Source organism: Castor canadensis, chromosome 6, assembly GCF_047511655.1.
Source record: "Castor canadensis chromosome 6, mCasCan1.hap1v2, whole genome shotgun sequence".
Classification (NCBI taxonomy): Eukaryota; Metazoa; Chordata; class Mammalia; order Rodentia; family Castoridae; genus Castor; species Castor canadensis.
Window position 1 is genome coordinate 28,692,457 of NC_133391.1, and position 21,516 is coordinate 28,713,972.

Here is a 21,516-nt window from a genome sequence, read left to right on the forward strand (position 1 = left end):
AAACTACCTGGGGGCTAAAATACATTTCTTACTAGCAGTAGAGGGAAGAAAGTAAATACATTTTTAATCAGTCAGTTTTCAAGATACTTTATATCTTATTAACTTAACACCACTAATTTAGAATTTAAATAACTTAGATGTGGACTAGCCCAAACTTGAACCTTTTATGGTTTGCAAAGAATGATTTGCAAAATAAATTAATGATATAAACACTTTTTCAGACAAAATGCTTAATTCATTTGAAGATGAACTATTTTTAATTTGTCACAAGTAATTTTAAATTAATATTGTGGTCCTTTAAATTAGTTTTCCATGAGGTTATCTACTAGAAAAGGAGAGATTACAAAACTGGTATTTCTAATTATTTTGTCAAATGCATGATTTAAGAATTTTATATATGACATTATATCTCAAAAGAAACTTTAAAAATTTCTTCAAATCTCTTTTCCCTAAAAAGAGACCATTGTTGAAAAGATTAAATAATTGATGCACCTTGAAAAGGTTTCCCCAAGCTTAGGAACTGGTGGATGCAGGATTTGAGCAGAGATCATCTGACTGAAGAGTGCTCACTCTTTAATGTCTTATTGCTCTGCCTGCAATTATTGTATGTGTGATACATACTGTGTTCCTTTCTCCTTTGCTTAACTTTTTTCTGTTTCTCCTTATTTTCTTTCTACCAGCGTTTTGGGGGAATTGTCTAGACTTTTTCCTTCATTTGAATATAGGGTATCTTACTGTTGGAACAGTCCCCTGTGCTTGATCACAGAAGAATCAGTCAGTAACCCCAAAAGAAATTATGCACTAGCTATGGGTCACCATGTTGACAGTGCTACACTGAGTTGATTATGAATTTCTAAATGAGGAAAATATCAGAAGTTTCTACTTAGTTTATCCAGTCCATAACATCAAACACTTAATTTATAAAAAACCTTGTCCCTTTCCTTCAATAGTGGTCTCTAAGTAGGTATCTTTAAAAAGTTTTAAAGTACACTATTTCCAATTCTGTGGAAATTGTTTTTACTATAATTTCCAACTGTGAACTTTATTCTCTGAAAGACTTTTGAAACATTTGTAGTCTTGCTATTCAGGTGATAGACCTCAATAACATAATAGCCCCAGAATTAATCAGTAGACATGGGAGATGATGGATGTGTTAATTTGATGCACCATGCTGTGTTCCATAACACCACCCTGTACCTTACATGTATACAATAAAAGAAGGACAGAAATGTAGAGATCACCAACAAGTTGAAGCAGCCTGCCTGTAGCTTTCCACATCTGGCAAGTGAGAAAGTCGAAAAGTCTGTTTAATAGGTGAGGAAGCTGAAGGCATAAAGGGTAAGATACACATTGATGGCACAAAGTAACAAAGTTAGAGATTTCCAGAGGCACATGGAGTCAAGAATTCAAGTCTACTGCCTCGAACTGTGTTTCTTTTTTCACTTTTTTTTGTTATTGCTTTTTATTAGCATATCTTAATAGTAAAAAGGGGTTTCATTGTGATAATTCCATAGATGTGTATATTGCACTTTGAACAAGTTCACACCCTCCATTATATTCCCTTAACCTCTTAAAGCTGGAGAACTGAAACGGGAGCACTGAAATATTACCACCATTTTTGAGGCATGGAGATGAGAGGAGAGAATATTGGACAGGGCTTGAGAACAACCTGTCCAGTATTCTGGACATCCCTGTCCAGAATATTCCCAACCCTGTCATCTGATCTTGGTAAAGCCACAAAAATCTTGTGGACTTCATCTGTCTCATCTGAACATGAAAAGATTGGATGAGATGAGGTGCAATGTCTCTATCACTACAACATTAATTGATAATTTTTTTTTTTTAAAATCTAGTGCTTCATGAGAAGTGTAGGGGGTAGAAAAGTACTGTGGTGCCGGTGCTCTTGGTTTGGTGATAAAATTCTTGCAGAACTCTTTCAGGTGCCTCCCACCCAGGGCATACTGCTAAATCATTGCTTTAGATATCAGTGTGGTGCAGAGGATAGCCAAAGTCAAGAAGGCACAAAGCTTGTTAACCTCAGCTTGACTCCATTAAGCACAGTGGAGTGTGACTTTAGCCATATAAAGCAAATATTTTGGCTCTGGCCCCACCTGGATTCTGAGGCTCTCTCTCGACAAGGAGTCCAGCAAGAAATGAAATGGGTCTTATTTTATTCACTCTGTACTAGGTAGGGATTTATGTCATTCAGGACGTGACATGTGACATCAGAATGCTAAAATGCACACCAGGAGCTTCAAGAAACTGATTTTGCTTCAGTTGATGATGTCTTGAAAAGGTACAGAACTGAGAATCATCAAGCTTGAGCTCCAGTTATGAACAGGAAAATCACTTGGGGAAGTCATTTAGCATCTTTGCAACTGTTTTCCCCTCTTGAAAATAAAGGTTCTCAATGGATAATTTCTAATTTTTCTTCTAGTTCTAGCAATCTCAGATTCTATGTAATAGGAGAACTTTATGAGTTAGGCTATTGGGTTTCTCAGAAGTCAAAGTACATTCTAGAGACAAATCCAAAACATATTAAACCTTAAAATATGCCAGACCTTAATGATGCCTCCAGAGGATGGGACTCTTATTGGGGAGAATTTTTTAATTTGATGGTCACTTGAAGCTAGGGTTTGTGCTGTGTACATGAAGGTGACATGTTTAGAGAAATGTAAAGTGACTATGGGATCTCTGACTCTTTAACTGTAGTTTAATCCTTTATCCAGGATTTACACATTGAAGCTTTATTGTTTTAGTTAATATTCAAATTTGACGAAGGACAGCCAGATCCAGGGATACCTGGATAATTTCAGGTCTTATGGAAGTCAAATGGATTAATATGACCTAGTTAACCTCCACATGTCAACTCCAATTTCCTTTCCTTGGATATATTCCCTTGGTAAGTGAACCTGTTAAAACAAAGTTACTTTCATTCACTGAGGTTCAAACCTAAGCAAGTTTCTTTTCTTTAAATACTCAAATCTGCTAATATATTACTTTTATGACTGTTTCCTGTTGTATGAACTTTTATTTGTATCACATTTTATCTGTTTTTCTCTCCACTCTTTCATTTGTTCCCCATAACACCCTTGTCTGATAAACTGGAGATAAAAATGATGCCCCGTTCCAAAGAGGAATAACTGAGATTCAGATGGCAAGGTCACATGTCTAGAAGTGATCACACCCCAATTATCTTTTCACACTTTTCATTATCAGGGAATGGATTGGTTTGTTCTGTTGTTCAAAGGGCATCCTTGCTCAAGGCTGGTATTTATTTGTAAGCCCCTCACTAGTAGCTAAATGGTGTCATATCATAGGGAATTACTCGGAAAAAAAAAAAGCAAAGGATGGTGAAAAGGATACAAATGATTAAAAGATACTTTGGAGAGGAATATTTTGTTATGAATATTATTAATATTTTTGCTAAGTGTAAACTATCTGAGCAGTGTTTAGGTATACAAAATAAACTTGCAGAGCTGGAAGAGGGAGAACACTCCAGAAAGAGAACAATTTCTAAAGCAAATCAGGAGGATCTGGAACAGAATAACCAAAAATAATTAACTACAGACCATCAGTTGATTTATTTCCTGAAATCTCAAAATTTTCAACTTGTACACCCAATTCAATGCTGACCCCTTCAAAGAAGTCACCTTGAAAGTCTATGTCCTTATTCTATTCATTCTACTTATTAATTGAATTATTTCTGGAACTTCTCTCTTATAATTAATTGCCTTCTGCCATGGACAGTTCCTTTTAAATGTTTTTTTATGGCATTTTAGACAGAATTATTCAGAGCCATGTCTGATGAAAAGATGTGTGCTTAAGCTGGGTAATTTAGTTTCTTCCTTTTCTTCCTCCTCCTCTGCTTCTTCTTTTTCTTCTTTACTCTCTCCCCCTTCCCTCCCTCCTTCTTTTTCCCTTTCTCCTTCCCTCTTTCTCTCTCTCTCTCCTTCCTCATTCCTTTCTTCCTTTCAAAAATGTGGGAGCCCTTCAGAAATTATACTAAATCATCCATTATTGTCATAGTAAGGATGTGTTTTCCAAATTAATGATGTTGGGTTCTTAAACCATGGTTTGTTAGTTTAAAATATTTTGTCTTATAGTTTTGTAATTAAGTTCCTTAGAATGAAATCTGCAGAGCTTTTGGGAGGATTGAAGTTGTTGTAATCTAACGGGGACCTGGATTTTATCTTCAAACTACTGATGGGCTTGGGCAAGCAGTGCTGACCTGAAAGGAGACAGTGCAAGGGACAGAGAAGATGCTGTGTAGAGCCTTGAGTCAGATCAGGAGTGCTACACCAACCGACTGGAGGTGCTGAGAGAGAGGAGGGAACTTGAAGCTATGGAATATGGTGACTATGCAAAGGCATAGGGGATGTCCACCCTGATGCTGCTATGAGAACCAGATGGTATGGTAGAAAGGCTGGGGATGTGCTTAAAATGTTACTTCTGATTCCCAATCCTTACGTAATATTGGGAAAATAATTTAGTCTTTCTGTGCTTTGGATTTCTTTAAAGATTAAAATTGATTTTATAAGGGATACATGAGAAATGTCTTCAAATACTTGAAACACTTTCAGGTGGAAGAAGGATTACACTAAAACTAAAATATCTAAAAAGGAAACAAGTATTAATGAATTGTAAAAGAGCAGGACTCAGTTTTAAATAAGACATAACTGCCCAACTGTGAGATGGCTGCCTGGAGGTGAAGGATTTTGTGAGCATCAATAGAAGTATTCAGGAAGAGTGCAGAGGACCAATTGAATGATGCACTAGAGGGGAAGCATCAAGTGCAGTAACTGGTGGGCTAGTTGATTATAAAGTCTCTTTCAGTTCTAAAATTCTAGGAGCCTACTCTTTGGGGGTCCTCTGTACTATGGGTTGCATTTGTGGAGCTACACAAGACCAGGGGGAATGACAGACTTAACCATCCCAGACAGCTCTACAAGTGAGATGTCATCCACAGGGATTTGTTCATTCTACCTAGGTATCTTTATAATTGCTGAAAGGTTATACATTCTTGCCACCTGGCTGTTTAAGCTAATGTTACCTGAGAGAATCAAGGAGTCTCTCAGTTTCACTGAATGGGAATAGTTGAAAGAGGGACCTTTAAGTTGCCTCCCACTGCTGTTCCAAGCTGCTCCTTTTGCTTCTTAGCAGGGACACATCTCACAAGCCGCATCAGGCCCAAACCTCTGGAGTAGCCTGTCATGTGAGCGCAGAGCTAATCATTATTGATTCCTTGGGCCATTAGAGTAAAGGGACATTAATTACTATCAGTCCACTTGCACTAATACAGTTGTAATGAGCACATCTGTGGGAATCCCCATTGAAGGAGCTGCTCATCAGATCACAGCAGCCAGCTGGGGAATGGGGTCACTCAGCTATAGGTGTCCAGCAGGAAGATTATCTCATTGATCTGACTTTAGTTATCTCCAGAGTTTCTACTAGTTTATGCTCATGTCCCAAAGAACTCTGTTAAATTCTTCCTTGTACTTTATCCACCCTCAGGTATTTTCTGTTCATTATGCACTGGACAATATCCTTGATTTCTAGATGTGTCCTGTGGTACCAGATCCCTGTGTACTGGACTCATCTGACAACTCTCAGAAATAGGGGCTAGCCAAGACCTTAGTAAGAGTTAAAAAGTTTGTGAATATCTGGGGCGGGGAGAGAGAGACCCTAAGCTCCTACAGACCACCTTTCTTAGCAGAAAGTTGTCTTGGTATACATCCACTCTTTTCTTGTCCTCTGCCCTTTTATTCTGCTTCCTTTTTTTTTTTTGAATAATAAATGTTAACACTTAATGAGCATTTACTATGCACCAGGCGCCTTTGGTAAGTATTCACCCTGCTTATTCCATTTAAATTTTACAAACCTAATGGAGTATGTAGGTCCTTTTAGCATCCTCCTTTTTGAAGATTGGGAAAAAACCTTGAGGTTCAGGCAGCTAAATAAGTTGCTCAAAGTCAGAGCTATAGACTGAACTCAAACCAAGTGCCCTTATTTTAAGTTATATAATTTCTTTCTTGCTTTTTTTTTTTTGTAGTACTGAAGCTTGAACTCAGGACCTATACCCTGAGCTACTCCATCAGCCCTTTTTTTTATGATGGGTTTTTTTCAAGATAAGGTCTCATGGAACTATTTGCCTCATCTGGCTTCGAACCATGATCCTCCTGATCTTTGCCTCCTGAGTAGCTAGGATTACAGGTGTGAGCCATCAGCACCTGGCTATATTATTTTTTTTCACATGATTACTATTAGGTAAAAGCTTGGTAACTCAATTGCATAATCAGATGGAGTCTGAGGAGTTCTGATTTTTCTTACGGTATCTGAGTATCTTGACACTGGTCTGTCTCCATCCACCCTCTCTCTGTTTCTCTCATATCTTATTCTTGGTATACCTTCTTCGTGTTTTTAATCTTTCTTTTATTTTATCTCTACAGGTACCTGATCAATGTCACTTTTGAGGGGAGAAATCTGTCCTTCAGTGAAGATGGATACCAGATGCACCCGAAGCTGGTGATCATCCTTCTGAACAAGGAGAGGAAGTGGGAGAGGGTAGGACATGGTCTTTCACAATTCTTGGGCAAAGGGGAAGGGCTATAAAACTTTACAGAACATTAGAAGGAAATGGTCCCTTGGTCTTCATTCCTAGATGTGGAGAGCAAGAGGTCAAAACTTTGAAAATAGGAAAAGCCAAGTCTCAAACTTGCACCTTCATGTTCTTGCTACGTAGGTTAATCAAGGGGATGTTTTCTTTGAGCATCTATCTCTCTTTATTGTTGGTAGCTGTAATGCTGACTTTGTTGTAATGCAAGGCTCTATGTGTGCAATATAACATAATTTGGTGAGAAGACCAAATAGATAGATGGTATAATTCCGATGTCATTCCCCAATAGTATCTGGACACAAAGCCTAGTCTACTGTGACTGAAAAGTTGCCATGAAGGATCTTGCTGGCAGCAAGAGATCAGAGTGTTTGAAATTCTGTCCTTAGATATTCATTTCTGATGGTGTCAGACTGACTCTGCTACTCACCAACTTGCTTACGTAGAATCTTAGACAAATCTTTTAACTACTCTAAGCTACAGTTTCCTCATCTATAAAGTTGAACTAATAATCTAAGCCCATCACAGGTATAAGGATCTGTGTTTATATCTGAAAGAACTAGAAAAGGTGCCTGGCCTGCAGTGAGCAACTGATAAGTATTAGCTTTAATTGTTATTTCAGATTTCTAGTTAAATGTAAGTGTCCCACAGAGTAATGCCATCACTTATTTTTCTTCGGGTGTGTTCTGCTGGCAATTGTCCCTTAGTACACTTTGAAAAATGGTTCTGCAGATCAATAAGATGGGGAAATGCTACCTACTCCTTCTCATTTCAAGAGAGTCTCAGAACATATTAGCATTTGAAAGTTCACAGATGCCCTATAGCAAAGAAAATTTTAATTTTATTTAATGTGGCACTTCCCAAAACTATTTCACTGCAAGTCACCTTTGACCACAGTATTCCTACTCCATGAAATGCTCTTTGGGAAACTGATTTAAAACCAGGTACATAGATTCCATAGGCTAGTGGGCTGAAAGTAGGTTTCAGAATGTCAGCATGGTTCTGACTAGAGCAGAAACCAAGTGTGCCCATCAGCTTTCCATTACTGTGATAGAATACCTGAGAAAAAGCAACATATAAGAGGCAAAGTTTCATTTTGGCTTGTGATTCTGGGGGTTTCAGTCATGGTCATTTGGCACTGTTGATTTGGGCCTGTGCTGAGGCAAAACATCATAGTGAGAGCATGTGGCAGAAGAGGCCTGTTCACTTCATGGTATCTGGGAAGCGAAGAAAGAGGAAGGACCTGGGTCCCAATATCCCCTTTGAGGACATGCACCCAGTGACTTAGCCTCCTCCAACTAGGTTTTATCACCTTTTGTAGCACCATAGACTGGCAACCAAGCCTGTAGCATATGGATATCAGAGGACATTTAAGATCTAATCTATAGCACCAAGAGATTTCTAGAGCAAGTAGCCAGGAAAAGAGGCCAGAGACAACCTCTCTGAAATTCACAGTCTTGTCATAGAGAGCCTCGGACAGCTAGATATGTGAATGGTACCTGTGAACTGGAAATGTGAGGCTCAAATAGTGGAACCCAAGACCTGATTCTTTGTATTGAAAAACCTCAGTCTGTCACGTAGTTGCTGTCATTCAGGCATAGCCCTAAAGCTTAAATGGGTCCTGATTAAAGTTGCCCTCCCTCCACTGAGTTATCATTTGATCAGAGATGGTTGTCCCCAGACTCCTGCTTTCTACCCCAATCAAGCTACTTTTCACTGCTGCTACAGACACACCATAATTTCACAAGTGTTCAGGCTCCTCATGTACAACAGGCACTTCTGCATATCTCCAGAAGAGGAGTTATTAATAACCAAGACTTCATGTGTGGATCAGAAGATGTCCAGCTGGGGTAGCTGTTATGCACTGGGTTCATGATTACTGTCTCAAGCAGGAGGCATCTCAAAACTGTCCTTAAAGAGATACCACTCACAGGCCTGCTCACCTCTCTTCCCGAGGCTGAAATCTGAGTCCTATGGGCCCTGTTCCTTTCCATAGCTAAACCCTCTCTCTGGGGTTTGAATTCTTAGCCTCTACTTTTATTCTAGCTCTCAGATTTATTCCTTACTTTAAATATGGTCCAGGAACCATGGGATAATTTTTCAAATGGGCCTCCTTGTCCCTGATATCAGTCTTTATCCATTCAGATCAACGCATGAGTTTCCTAAAACACAACATATATTCTTTCTCTACCCAAGATTCACTCAAGAATTCTATGGCTTGTGGATCCAGTCTACATTTTATCCATCCTTCCCATCTTCTCTTCCTCTTCATTTTCATTTGTGTTCTGAGAGTGTCCTCTAATATGTCCCACCTCCTGTACAGCATGTCATGCTGTTTCCTGAATGAATTACATAATTATGCAAATCATAAGCACCCTTTGAAGCCCAAGTAAAATATTGCTGCCTCCTTCCCTGATTCTTGTCTGTGATACAATGTCTTGCTCCCTTGTCCCTGGCAGCTTGGGTCCATAATTCTGTTGCAGCCTCCTCATACCTGCTGTGTGTTGGAAATGCATGCATGCATGCATGCTCCCAGATGGCCAAGGCTGTGTATTTCCATTGTTGTGTCCTCACAGCAACCTGGAAGTATGCATTGCATAAAGCAAATACTTGTACAGTGAATGAGAACCATTAAGCAAGACAGTCCAAAATCTGTCATTAAAAATCCAAGTTCATGCTATTGCCTTTGATACAATAGCTGTTTGTTTTAAAATAAACATGTTTATGTAGATTGAATTTTTATAGATCATATTTTAAATGTACTGAAGGAGCTAGCTATTTAAAGAAATTCAGTGGTTAATCTTTTTCATAAAGCATTTGGAAAAGGGTTGAGATCATAGAACAGAACATTTTCAGAGCAAGTTGGTTAAACCAGGGAACATTTCTTAGGAGAGATATTTAGTGTTCATTGAGTTTACATAGGCAAGCAGTGTCCCCTAACTCAGAGGCCCTGTTAGGGTCGTTCACAGGAAAGGAAGACATGACTCCAGGGTATGGCTGGGATGCAAGGGCATTTGCCCCACAAGTTGTATTTTTTCTTCTGCTGTGACCCCACTGTTACCCTGGCCCACAGGATATCATTCTTAAGGTTCCTAATGCTGTCAATAGGTCCTTTGAAGTCTGTGAGGACTTGGCATCTCTGGACCCCAAAGAGGTAGTCATCAGGGTGAGTATTCAGGATGGATACTGAAAAAATAATCAGGAAAGAAATCTGGACTTGTGGAAATAAACATGGACTAAGAGCTGCTACTCTGGTCACTAACTATTGTGTGCTGCTCATTTCACTTGTGTGTGTGTGTGTGTTTTACTAGAGTTTGAGTTTAGGGCCTTGTAGTTGCTAAGCAAACATTCTGCCACTTGAGCCACACCCCATCCCTCTTTTTGCTTTCATTATTTTTTAGTTAGGGTCTCCTGCTTTTAGCCCAAGGCGAACTTGGACAGAGATGCTCTTATCTACACCTCCTGCTTAGCTGGGATCATAGGTGTATAACACCATGCCTGGCTTATTAGTTGAGACAAGGGTCTCACTAACTTTTTGCTTGGGCTATCTCAGACTACAGTCCTCCTGTCTCTACTTCTTGAGTGGTAGACATGAGGCACCACTTCCAATCCTTACTTCACTTTTCTTGATCTGTCTTTCTACATCTCTAAAAGGACAGCATGAGACTAAGAGGACTTCTAGATACTTCACAACTCTAACTTCTGGGGCTACAAATGCATGTTGTAAATTAAAGAGGAGCTTGGAATGGAAATTGGGGTGAGATCCAGAGTATACAGAAGGAACCTCTGCTTGTTTTGTAGGACAGCGACTCCTAGGCCATATGTGTCCCATTCTTGTGATTTATGTAAACATCATGTTCCCAGAAAGACATTTCTTGCTGACCCAAGAGGCAGCCACCAAGCCACTCTATCACAACAGTTTATTTTAATTTTCTTTAATATTCTAGTTATCAAGTGTTATGTTTATTTACTTACTTATTAGTTTGTTGCCTGTCTCTTCATGCCAGTGTAGGTGTTTTGTGGTGACAAGGACATTGTTCACTTCTATAATTCTAATTCTTAAGAAGATGTTGGCTCAGAGTGATCACGGAATGATAATTGTTAAATAAATGAAGATTCTGTATGCTTAGGAAAGTTAGATATTGACCAGCTATTTCACATCAACCCCGAAACCCCCCATTTAGAGTGCTTCCGTGAAAAGAGCCCCACCTTTGGAGTGAGTGCTCCAGTGCCGGGGAAGGACAGGGCAAGGGATATCTTTGATGGTCAGTAGCCATTGGAGGCGTGTGTATACAACCTTTACAAGGAGACTCAGGTGGAGGAAGATCCATTCATTTGTTGGATTTCACCATATTTCTTCATCTTAAAAGTAGTCCCAATGCTACTGTCTTATAAATTTGATTCCTTTGTAAGATTTGATGTCAGTACAATATGGCCTGTGGTTTTGGAATCAAAAAGAACTGCATTCAGTTCCCCCTGTTGCCATTTATCAGCTGTGTAAACCTGGAGAGTGACTGATATTACCTGAGTCTTTTTTCCCTTAAGTAAAATAGGGTTTCACATAAGTCTGTTGTGAAGATTAAATGAGATTTTAGAGTCAAACACCAGTTAATAGTGACTGAGCTGTAGTCGGTATTCAACAAATGTCAATTGGTAATCACCATCCTCAATGTGTAATCTTTTAAGGTAATATTTGCACATGGTAAAAAGCCAAATGATACAAGTGATCATCTGGTAAAATGAAATTCCTCTTCTCATCTGTGATTCTTAGCCCCACTCTCCAGAGCAATTTTTGTTTCCAATTTCCAGAACCATCCCCAGAGCAATCATTGTTGCAATTTTAATGGATTCTTCTGAAAATATTCCAAATACATACAAATATGATATACTTACTTGAGTTGCTTTTAAAAAAAACAAATAGCATTCCCTCTTGTGAACCTTTAGTGGGGTCCTGTATAAGTAACCAGGGAGGGAATGGGGGCTAGAATAGTAAGAGATATCTGAATCAGAATTATATCCACAGAAAGCCAAGACTACCTCTCTGATATATAGGAATGTGGAGAATGACACTGAATGGGGAATGCATACACAGACACAGGTGTGTGACGTGGCATGGCGAGTTGGAAAAGGGTAGGGAGTGGACACAGAGTGGGCTCACTCGTAGACTAAGTAGGGGACAGCTGCATAAACTTGCATTAAAAATAGTCTGGCACAGAGAAGCAGTTCCAACAAACTCAGGTTTTGGTCTCTATCACAGCCTCTCATGATTTGCCTCATTGCGATCGCTCTCTGCTTCCATTTAATCGCTTCTAAAATGGGGATAATAAAAATGAAATGCAGGGGGTGTGTGTTCTGAGTAATGACTTCAAGAAATGATGATGGTGCATTTTTAGGCTGTAAGATGTAAACAGACCTTAAAGGGACTGTCTGGGTCAGAGTTAAAGGAGGCTATTTTAACTCTGATGATCTCCTCTACAAAGACACAAGAGGTTTATTTTGTAAGCCCACTCCCTCTCCCCTGCCACCTTTGCCTATCAGAAAAATGCCCTTCCTTCCTGAGATTGAAGCATTCCATGGGCTCCCCAAAACCACAGTCATCTATGGTTAATGATAATGAGATGTCACAGCCACATCTGGAAGTGAAGGAAATGCTGGAGGTAAAAGTGCTTGGGCCCATTATGGTACTTATGAATTACTGAGTAGAGCAATGGGAGGGAGAAAGGCAACCCAACTGAGGAAAGAAAGACCCCTCCCCAAGAGCTATTGCAGTAACAGCATAGTAAGGCAGAATGCTCTGTCAGGACGTGGAGCCTGGAATGAATAAAACGGATTAAGGGTAACCCTACATCCAGGAGACAGTACTGGCTACAGGTGTGGATACTGTAAAATACTAACACCTGAGGACAATGGTGACAAACTTTCACAACTATCAATGTGGTGGTAATACAATGGAGATCAATCACTGCTGTGGCAGATATCATTTGAAAGGTTTTGACTGACAAAACAAAACAGCTCCTCCATTCCTTTACACACACTCACTCATGAGAGTGTGGAAGACTGTTCATGAACACAGGAACCATGTCTGCTTGCATCTCCACTGTACCCCTGTACTCAGGTGGTGCAAAGCACTGCTGAGTAGAGCAGTAAGCATTTGGAAACTACCCCAATGTACCTGTACAGACTGCCTTCCATCTCGCAGCCTCACAGGAGTGTCTGGTGTCACTCCAGGCTCCACAGAAGGCAGTGAAAGGGCAGAGCAGAAGCTCTGCATGCTGGAGGGGCTTCTTCTGGATCTCCTGACACCGACACTTGATAACATGCTATTTTTACCAACTTTGAACCAAGTCCTAATATGCATCATTAGATTAAGGGATTAGAAAACAGAATCCATGGAGAAAGGCTCTGGGAATTTGGACCATTAAAGGGAAGAAGAGAAAGACACTGAGGTGATGGCTTACTCTCTTTAAATGTATGAAGAATTATTATACCAAAGTGTGGAAATCAGCTGTTCACTTTCTCCTGAGATGGAACCAGAGTAAGTGGGCTTAAGATCAAGCAGAAAGGATTGGTACTGGCTACAGAGAGAATTTCTTAATAGAGAGGAGTGTTGAGTACAGAAACTGTTAAGAACAGTACTCAAAATTGGGTAAGTCCTTTTCTGTCTATGAGGTAGGTCCTGCCCCAAACAACAAAGCATGAACTGTATGGCTTTGAGAGTTTTCTTTATGTCCATTCCCTTTCCTACTTCCTTTTCTTCTCTTTTTCTCTCACCTTTTCCTCCCTCCCTCCCTTTGTCCCTCTCTCCCTCATTCCCTCTTTCCATCCTTCCTTCCTCCCTCCTTGTCTTCCTTCCCTCCCTTCCTTTGCAATAGATTTCAGAAATACCGTTTCAGAAAGGCTAGAGGTCTTCAGGCATGTGTCACGCACGACCCACTGAATGAAAAAGATGAAAGAACAAAGTTCCTGGGATGACTTTACTTCTGAAACCTGTACTTGCTGATGAGGGCAAAAAGCAGAACAGAACTAAGAGATTGAAGTGCTAGCTTAACCTTGGCTTAGGAAGCAGTAAAAAGGAATGTGTCCCCAAAGCAAAAAACCAGCTCCCATCCATCTTGTTTAAATTTTATTGAGATTTTTATTTCATGACTATTATCTATGTTCAGACCCAAAGTCCTCTGGACTATTTTTCTTGTTTCTAGGCTATCACACTTTTCCAATAGTAGCACTGAAGAAGAAAGAGTAGCACAGAGGTTAGAAAGACCTTTGTGTTTACATCTAGGTTAACAAACCTATGATTTTCTTATTTTAAAGGAATTTAATGTTTACTAAAGACATTTTGGAAGGAGATACAATCAAATTTGCCTATATCCATACCTAGGGAGAATTAGCTGGTATTTTTTTTCCTGCCAGTCATTTCTGTACATATTGTATGTGTGAATCTAACAACACAACACAGTGGATACAATAGAGTTGAGAACTTGAATATTTGTACAGTCTATGTTTTTCTCTGATTTAGGTATATATGAACATGTTCTTATTTTATTAAATATCAAGATAATGAAATGTAATAATTGCCTAATATGACCGGAGGAGACACTCACCTGTGTGTTAAACAGAGGCTGTGGTTTTCACATGCAAAATAATTTCAAGGTTGGTGATGGTCCACCTTTGATGCCATAAGATTGTTTTTCAAGGTGAGAAGAATTGGCCACTTTTTTCTTATCTAATGTTCCTGCTGAAAGTGAAACCATCAATTTGAGATTTGCTTGGTTTATATGAATTCAGTTACTAGTGGCACACACAGGCTGTGTGTAGAAGGCTCTCCTATGTCCTGTGTTCTTTCTGATGTGCTAAGAGTCACAGGAAACTTTTCTTTGGTGGTGGTACTGTAGTTTGAACTCAGTCCTTGCACTTGCTGGGCAGTTGCTCTACCACTCAAGCCACAATTCCAGCTCTTTTTGCTTTAGTTATTTTTCAGATAGGGTATTGTGTTTTTGCCTGGAGCTAGCATCAGATCATGATCCTCCTACCTATGCCTCCCATGTTGCTAGGATTACAGGTGCATACCACCATTCCCAGCTTGTTAGCTGAGATGGAGTCTCACTTACTTTTACCTTGGCTGGCCTAAACTGAGGTCCTCCTGATTGTCTCCTCTGGAGTAGTTGGGATTACAAGCATGTCCCACCATGCCCAGTCTCTTTTCTTGATCTTCTGATTAAATGTGCTACCTTGTAACTTTGCTCATAAGTATATTTCTTGTCTTTGGTGATTACATCACCCAGACAGTGGGGTTGGCCACATGTTCTATGACTGTCTACATTTTTTCAGTAAGTGGCTTTTTGGATGTCCTTTTTCAGTGCTGGAGACTGAACCCAGGGCTTTGTGCATGCTAAGAAAGCACTTGTTTACTTTTCATCATACTGTTTCATTTTCTTGAGACATAGAAGCTTATAAAATCCAGGTCCATGTTCCCAAGGAATCAGCTGATCATGCCGGGTGTGGCATTCCTTCTATGGCTGATTCTATTCTCTGGTCCCCAGGTGACCCAGAGGCAGAGAGCAATGCCCTTCTTTCACTAGTGAGGGCAGCACCTGGCTGATTTGACCACTGCCTCGTATGATAGCAGTGTACTTTTCCTCTCATACTTCTATGTACTTTCCACCAAATGAGCTACTTTGTTCATATATTAATAGCATATTGACTTTAGCTAAGATCTGAAGTTTGACATTAAAAGCCATAATATTTGATTGTCTTTCATATGTACAAGCTTGACTCTATTGACCTAGTACCAGGAGATCTTATGCTTTGAGTTTTTCCTACAATTATGGTGGATTTGTACTAGTCAATACATGGTCTCTCTCTCTCCGTGACTCCTGCTGTCCAGGAGCTAGGTGAAAATCATTTGTGTGTATAGGAGGAGAAGCCCTGACCTTAGCAGGTTAACTCTGCTAAGCAGCCTGTGATGCAGATATTTAAGAGGAAGTGTTGGCCAACAAAGAAAATAACTTGTCTTTAAGAACGAAAACTATTAATAAAACATGGACACAGATCTCCCACGACAGCTATAGAGCTCCCGATTCAGGGTGATTTTATAATTTTCCCCACTAGAATTATTTCTGTTCATAATTGGGTGAACACCTTCATTCCTTCTGATATGGATCCATTTGAAGATGGCTGCCTGGATGCATGCATAGTTCCCCTCAGCCCTCACTCTCTTCCTGAGCTGGGGAACTCTCTGCTGCCCATGAAGGTGGTTCAGTGCTGGGACGGTGGCACTGCACACTGAGCTCTGCCAACTGAATGCTCTGAGGTTTAAATGCAAGGTCAATCTTACCTGAGAAGGCAGGTGTGATCATGGAGAGGAAGGTGGGAGTTGGGAAGCCCACCGTGGTAGGACTCTCTGGAGAGGCAAGGAAACCACACTGTACTGCTGTGTTTCCCAGGTGCACATCAGACTTCCTCTATGCACTCTTTCACGTTTTTCTAGTCCAATGGTTTGGTGTAGGTCATCATTTTTGGCTGTTACTAAAATATGTACTATTTTTCCCTTCATCTATCCCATAGGGAAGGGGGAAGGGAGTTTTCTGGCAAAGGAATAGAATCTTCCCTCTTAAGTAGAATTTCTGCTAGGTATTTAGGCTACTTGATCATTCTCTTTATAGAAAAAAACTCTGTTTTCCGTATAGTAACTGGGAATAGTGTATAAATGCTAGAATAGTCTATCCTGGGATTAAGAGCTGTTAGAAAGATTTGACCATAACACATCTCACTTATATATAGCACTTTATTAGCAATGATATTTATGGAGAACTTTAGCATATATGATCACATTTTGATAACTATTAAAACAGAAACACTGGCACATGTAACTAAGTTAAGGCTCAAAGAGATCACATGATTTTTCCAAAGTCACACAGCTAAGAAATGACAGAAGCAAGTCAGTCATCCAGCCCCATTCATGTCCAGAACACCAAGAGCCCCAGAGTGCAACCAGACTAATAGGATCAAACTATAGCAAATATCAATGGGGATAATATTTTAGCCAGAAGATAATTTAGACCATGGAAACATGCAGCCCTGTCACTTAAGATCTTTAAAACTAAGTGCTAAGAAATACTGCTACACTAGGCAATGATGACTCATGGCTATAATCTTAGCTACTTGGGAGGCTGAAAGCAGGAAGGATAACAGGAGGATCATGGTTCAAGGCCAGCCTGGGCCAATAGTTCAAGAGACCCCTGTCTTCAAAAATAGCCAGAGCAAAATGGAACAGAGGTATGGCTCAAGCAGTAGAACACCTGCTTTGCAAGTGTGAAGCCCTGAGTTCAAATCCCAGTTCCATCAACAAACAAACGAACAAGAGAAATTGTTCTGCACTGGGGATGGGAGAATGGGGTTCATTAACTCGGACTGTGATTGGCTATTTTCATGCAACATTTTCTTGAGATTAACAAAAGTGGAAGGAGTAAACAAAGGAAAGAAGGAAGAGAAGGGAGAGAAAAGGGAAAGAAACATAAGTTTAAAAAAAAAAAGCATTCTTGTGTTCTTATATACCTATGCCTCCTTTTCTCTCTCTCTCTCTCTCATATTCCCTTTTCAATTGAGAACAAGAACTTCTCTTCTCACACTAGGAGAGAACATGTGTCTTTGAGAGGCAAAGACCAAGGCCATGCATGTCCCCCTTAGCTAGGGGGATTTTCTAGGAAACTGACATTTTATGCACTGAAAGCTTCTAAAATCAGATCCCATGGCCATGGCGCTGTGGTCACAACTCCATGGATCAATCACCTGCTGGAGGTGCAGAGAAATGCCCGGATGCTGTAGGGAATTTAAAACAGCTGACCTACAAAACAAACCTTAAATCTTAGCAGGGCAGTGACATGAAAATTTAACTTTGTTTTTACATGAAACACAATATACCAAATATTTTATGAACTCAACTAGCTAAGGGAAAGGAGTTTTAAGATCTCATTTCAAATGAGATTAATCAAACTAGGTTCATTAAGTTAATATACACGCATATATATATATATATATATATATATATATATGCGTGTATATTTGAAAGGAAAAGTAGGAGCAACATTCAGTGAATAAGAGAATTAATCCATGACTCATCATTGCTACTTGTTTCCCCAAGTGTGACTGTAGAGTTCAACTGTGGTACATGAGTTAATTTAGCAGGGAAAAGAAAATTTAAATTTAAATAACCATCTATATATTTTTATAGTTAACTTCTACTTTGGGCAAGTGACACTTGTCTCACATTTACAGTATTATTTGAAAATTTTAATACATGATATTTTAAGAAGTGAGGCTATTTCAAATATTAAATTTAAAACATTATCATTGGTACATGGAGGTGGTGAAAATAGTTATAGTGGTACTTGAATGACTGAAATATAGGAAATGCTTCCATAGGCAGCCATGTTCCTCATCCTACCCTGGTGTCCAAGTCATAGTATTCAAGGCTGCCCTGCCTCACCTTCCTCCCCCAACCTCACCTCTCTGCCTTTAGCCTACATTCCAACATAATTGTGACCAACCATCTTTCAACACCTTTTTTTTTTTTGCCTGCTTGCCTTGATTTATGCTCTTCCCTTCACCTGGGGTTTTTGAATTTGTCTTTTGAGGCCCAGTTCAAAAAGAAAAGGTTCGATGTCTTAGTCACCTCTGCTTAGCAGTGATTTATCAAAAAAAAAAAGTATCAATAGATCTTGCCCACTTTGTACCTCAATTTCTTCATCTATAAAACAGGAATCGTTCACCTGCCTCAAAATGTTGCTGTAAGAATCAAATAAGTTAATTTATGTGAAATTCTTAGCATCATATCTGCCATGCAGCAAGTGCTGGGCACATATTCACTATTCTTTTATTCAAACATAATTTGAACCAATGATAACACAATTGAAAGTAGTTCTAGAACATAAGAAAATAGAGGAAATGACCACTCAAATGCCCACAAATACAGAGAACTAGGTTCGATTTTGGCTGCATTACAAATAAGGAAGTAGGAAATAGCAAATAGAATCCTTGGTAATAATAATCGTTGTGCTTGCTTTAAAAAAAATCTGGCAATGAGAAACCTTCTTTCATTATTCTAGAATGACTTTTGGGGGCTGGGAATGTAGCTCAATGATAGAGCATGTGCAAGGCTCTGAGTTCAATCCCTAGTGCCCATAATAAATAGGTAAGTTAGTAAATAAATAAATGAAGTGACTTTTGCACCGGGATTTTAAAAATTTGAGTCTTTACTAATAATAAAATTAATGGCAAAGTCCACATAAAGCACAACAGCCCATGCTGTGCCCATCACCCAAAGAAGTGGATCAAAAACTCAGTCAGCTTAGACTGAGCATGTTTTGTGGTTTCTCAGTAACCATTAAGTAACAACCAAAGCACATTAAGCTGTCACTATTTATGAGATCCCACAGGGTGTCTTTGTGCTATTTGATCTCTTTGGGTTTCGTTTCACTGTAATAAGCCGCCACTTTGTGGTTGATAATCACAGACTCCTCTTTATGGTTTCCTTATTCTGTGGAGGATACATTGGCTCATAACCATTCAAGAAATCCATTCCATGTAGGAAAGTAGGTTAATAATGAAAAACCTGGACATATTCAGGGTAGCGGATAAAGGGGATGGTGGTGAGCAATAGCAACACTTGATACCCCAATAGTGAATAGTGTTTTAGAGTAGTTTTCAAGGAGTGACCACACAGGACAGAGATTAGCTCCTCCTGGGTACCTGTTAGAAGTGCTACTTCTCAGGTTCCACTCCAGAAATTCTAGAAATGTGGTCCAGTCATCTGAGTTTTAACCTATAAAATATGGAGATGGTTTATCACAGTTAATTTCCCTTTCACAAAGAGAAGAGAAGTATCTGCTTAATGGATATTTAAGACTACTGCTCTGTCTTTGTCCTCTGTTCTCATTTTATTTCCCAGCCATTAAACTTTAAAATAAGACCGAATCTTTCTCCCTTATAAAGTAAGGCTACAACCAGAAGCCCAGCAGGGAAGAGTTAACCTCTTTCCTGCTCACTCCAGGGGATCCTGAATGACCAGTCAACTCTATAACTGGAAAAGAAATGTGCTGACTAGATAAGAGTCTGGAATATTTCATTTCCTGAGCCCCACTGAGTGCCAGAACCTATGAGAGGTGTTGGATAAATAGTATTAGCCAAATGGACATGTTCCCTGGCCCCAGGAAGCTTGTATCCTGGTGTGTGGGGTCAGACAGCAAACACATAAGCAAATGAATGAATGTCATCATTTTAGGTAGTGCCAAGCGCTCTTGATGGGTGAAGACAAGCTGAAAGGGGCTTTTGGAATGGCTTTATAATTTCAGCTAAGTTGCTAGTTAAAAAAAAAATTGTGCTGTGTGTGTCCAAGCTCAATTATAGAAAATTTAATTGGCAGCTTATTTAAAGTAAGAACTTTTCAAATGGTACCAAAAGGTCCTCTGCTTGAATTTTATATAGGTGTTGTTTTGAGGCTGCAGACCCACTTCCAAGCCACAGGGACATTGGGCAGGAATTAATACTCATTGTTTAATAAGATTTGTGTTTAGTAAGTTGCCTATCTTAACCAACTATTCTAAGTGAGCATTACACCCTTTGCCCTTCTTTCTTGGCTACTAATTACAGCAATTACTTTACTTCTTTGTTTTCTTTTGACCCTGTAGTATCAAGTTGTGACACACCACACAAGGATTTGATGAGGATGTATAGGAAAGGTCATAAGCTGCAAGTTCACAGCCTGCTTTTAGATCATAGCCATGTCCTATGTGGACTAAACATGGTTCAGTATATTTATAGATTAAACTGGCTCCTAGCACTTAATGATTTGGAGTTTTCAGAATTTCTTGAAAAAATCAGGAGGATGACAACAGAGGCCTCACATTCTGTTGGTACCAAGGTCAGTACATGTTCTTCAGTGCAGCACAGCCCTCCAAGAACCCCCTCTTTTTATTAGTTATATTTACCTACTACCCAAAGACATCGAAGTTTGCAACTCCCAAAGCAGGGAAGTAAAATATCCATTCCCTGCTTAAGAACTAAAATGCCTCCTTGGAAATGGGCACATTCAGGACTAAAGAGTTGGCTATTTATGGAGTTCACTCAGCCTTTTGATTGCTCACTGCAGTTCATCTTGGAGTCTCTAGGGGGCAGCTGAGAATTCTGAGCGCTGTCTTCCAAATGGATGAGACTACAGAACAATCACAGTTCTGCACTGTACCAAGTCTCCAAATTCACCTTAGAGTTGTAGAAGGCAAAAGACATTATGTGTCTGAAGGGCTTTCTGTTTGTCTGACAATGAAATACAGAAATATCAACTTTTAATGCCTTAAAAAATTTCAAGAGGAATTTGAATGATTCATGGGCATTTACCTAGCAAAGACAGGAAGGCCTCAGCAGAGGAAAAACTCAGAGACTAGAAGAATGAAAGAAAAGGGAAAAGAGGTGGAAGAAGGAAAACTAAAATAGGAAGTGAACGCAAGGAGCAAAATGATGCCCCATCTTAAATGTAAGAACAGAAAGTTGGCATTGATTAAAGAGAAACTGACATAGTATAAGTGTAGAGAGAGCATGATTTTCATACTATTCTGATTAAGAGGAGATGGAGAGAAGGAGGAGAAGAGGAGAGGAAAGGAAGAAAAGAGATGAGAAGAAGGAAGGGGAGGGGAGGGGAGAGAAGGGGAGCGGGGAAAGGAGAGAAGACAAGGGAAGGGAAGGGAAGAAAGAAGAAAAGGAAGGGAAAGGAGAAGAGAAGGCTGATGTTGTCTAGGCAGAAGCGCCACACTAAAATGAGATTTTGAGCATTCCGGATAGAAAGGAATGAAAGTAAAATAATGACGGTAATTGCACATGCACCTTTATATTTGTGAAAGTACTAAATGGAG

At 39.6% G+C, this 21,516-nt stretch overlaps 1 protein-coding gene across 3 annotated transcripts in view; it reads left to right on the forward strand.

The window, feature by feature from the left end:
• The window catches only part of Grin2b (glutamate ionotropic receptor NMDA type subunit 2B), a 409,553-nt gene that overhangs the window by 286,131 nt on the left and 101,906 nt on the right, over positions 1–21,516 (forward strand). For all 3 annotated transcript variants that reach the window (XM_074076018.1, XM_074076019.1, XM_020154596.2), the window contains one exon: positions 6,450–6,564. In XM_074076018.1, coding sequence (XP_073932119.1) covers positions 6,450–6,564 — 115 coding nt within the window. The remainder of the gene's footprint in view (positions 1–6,449; positions 6,565–21,516) is intronic.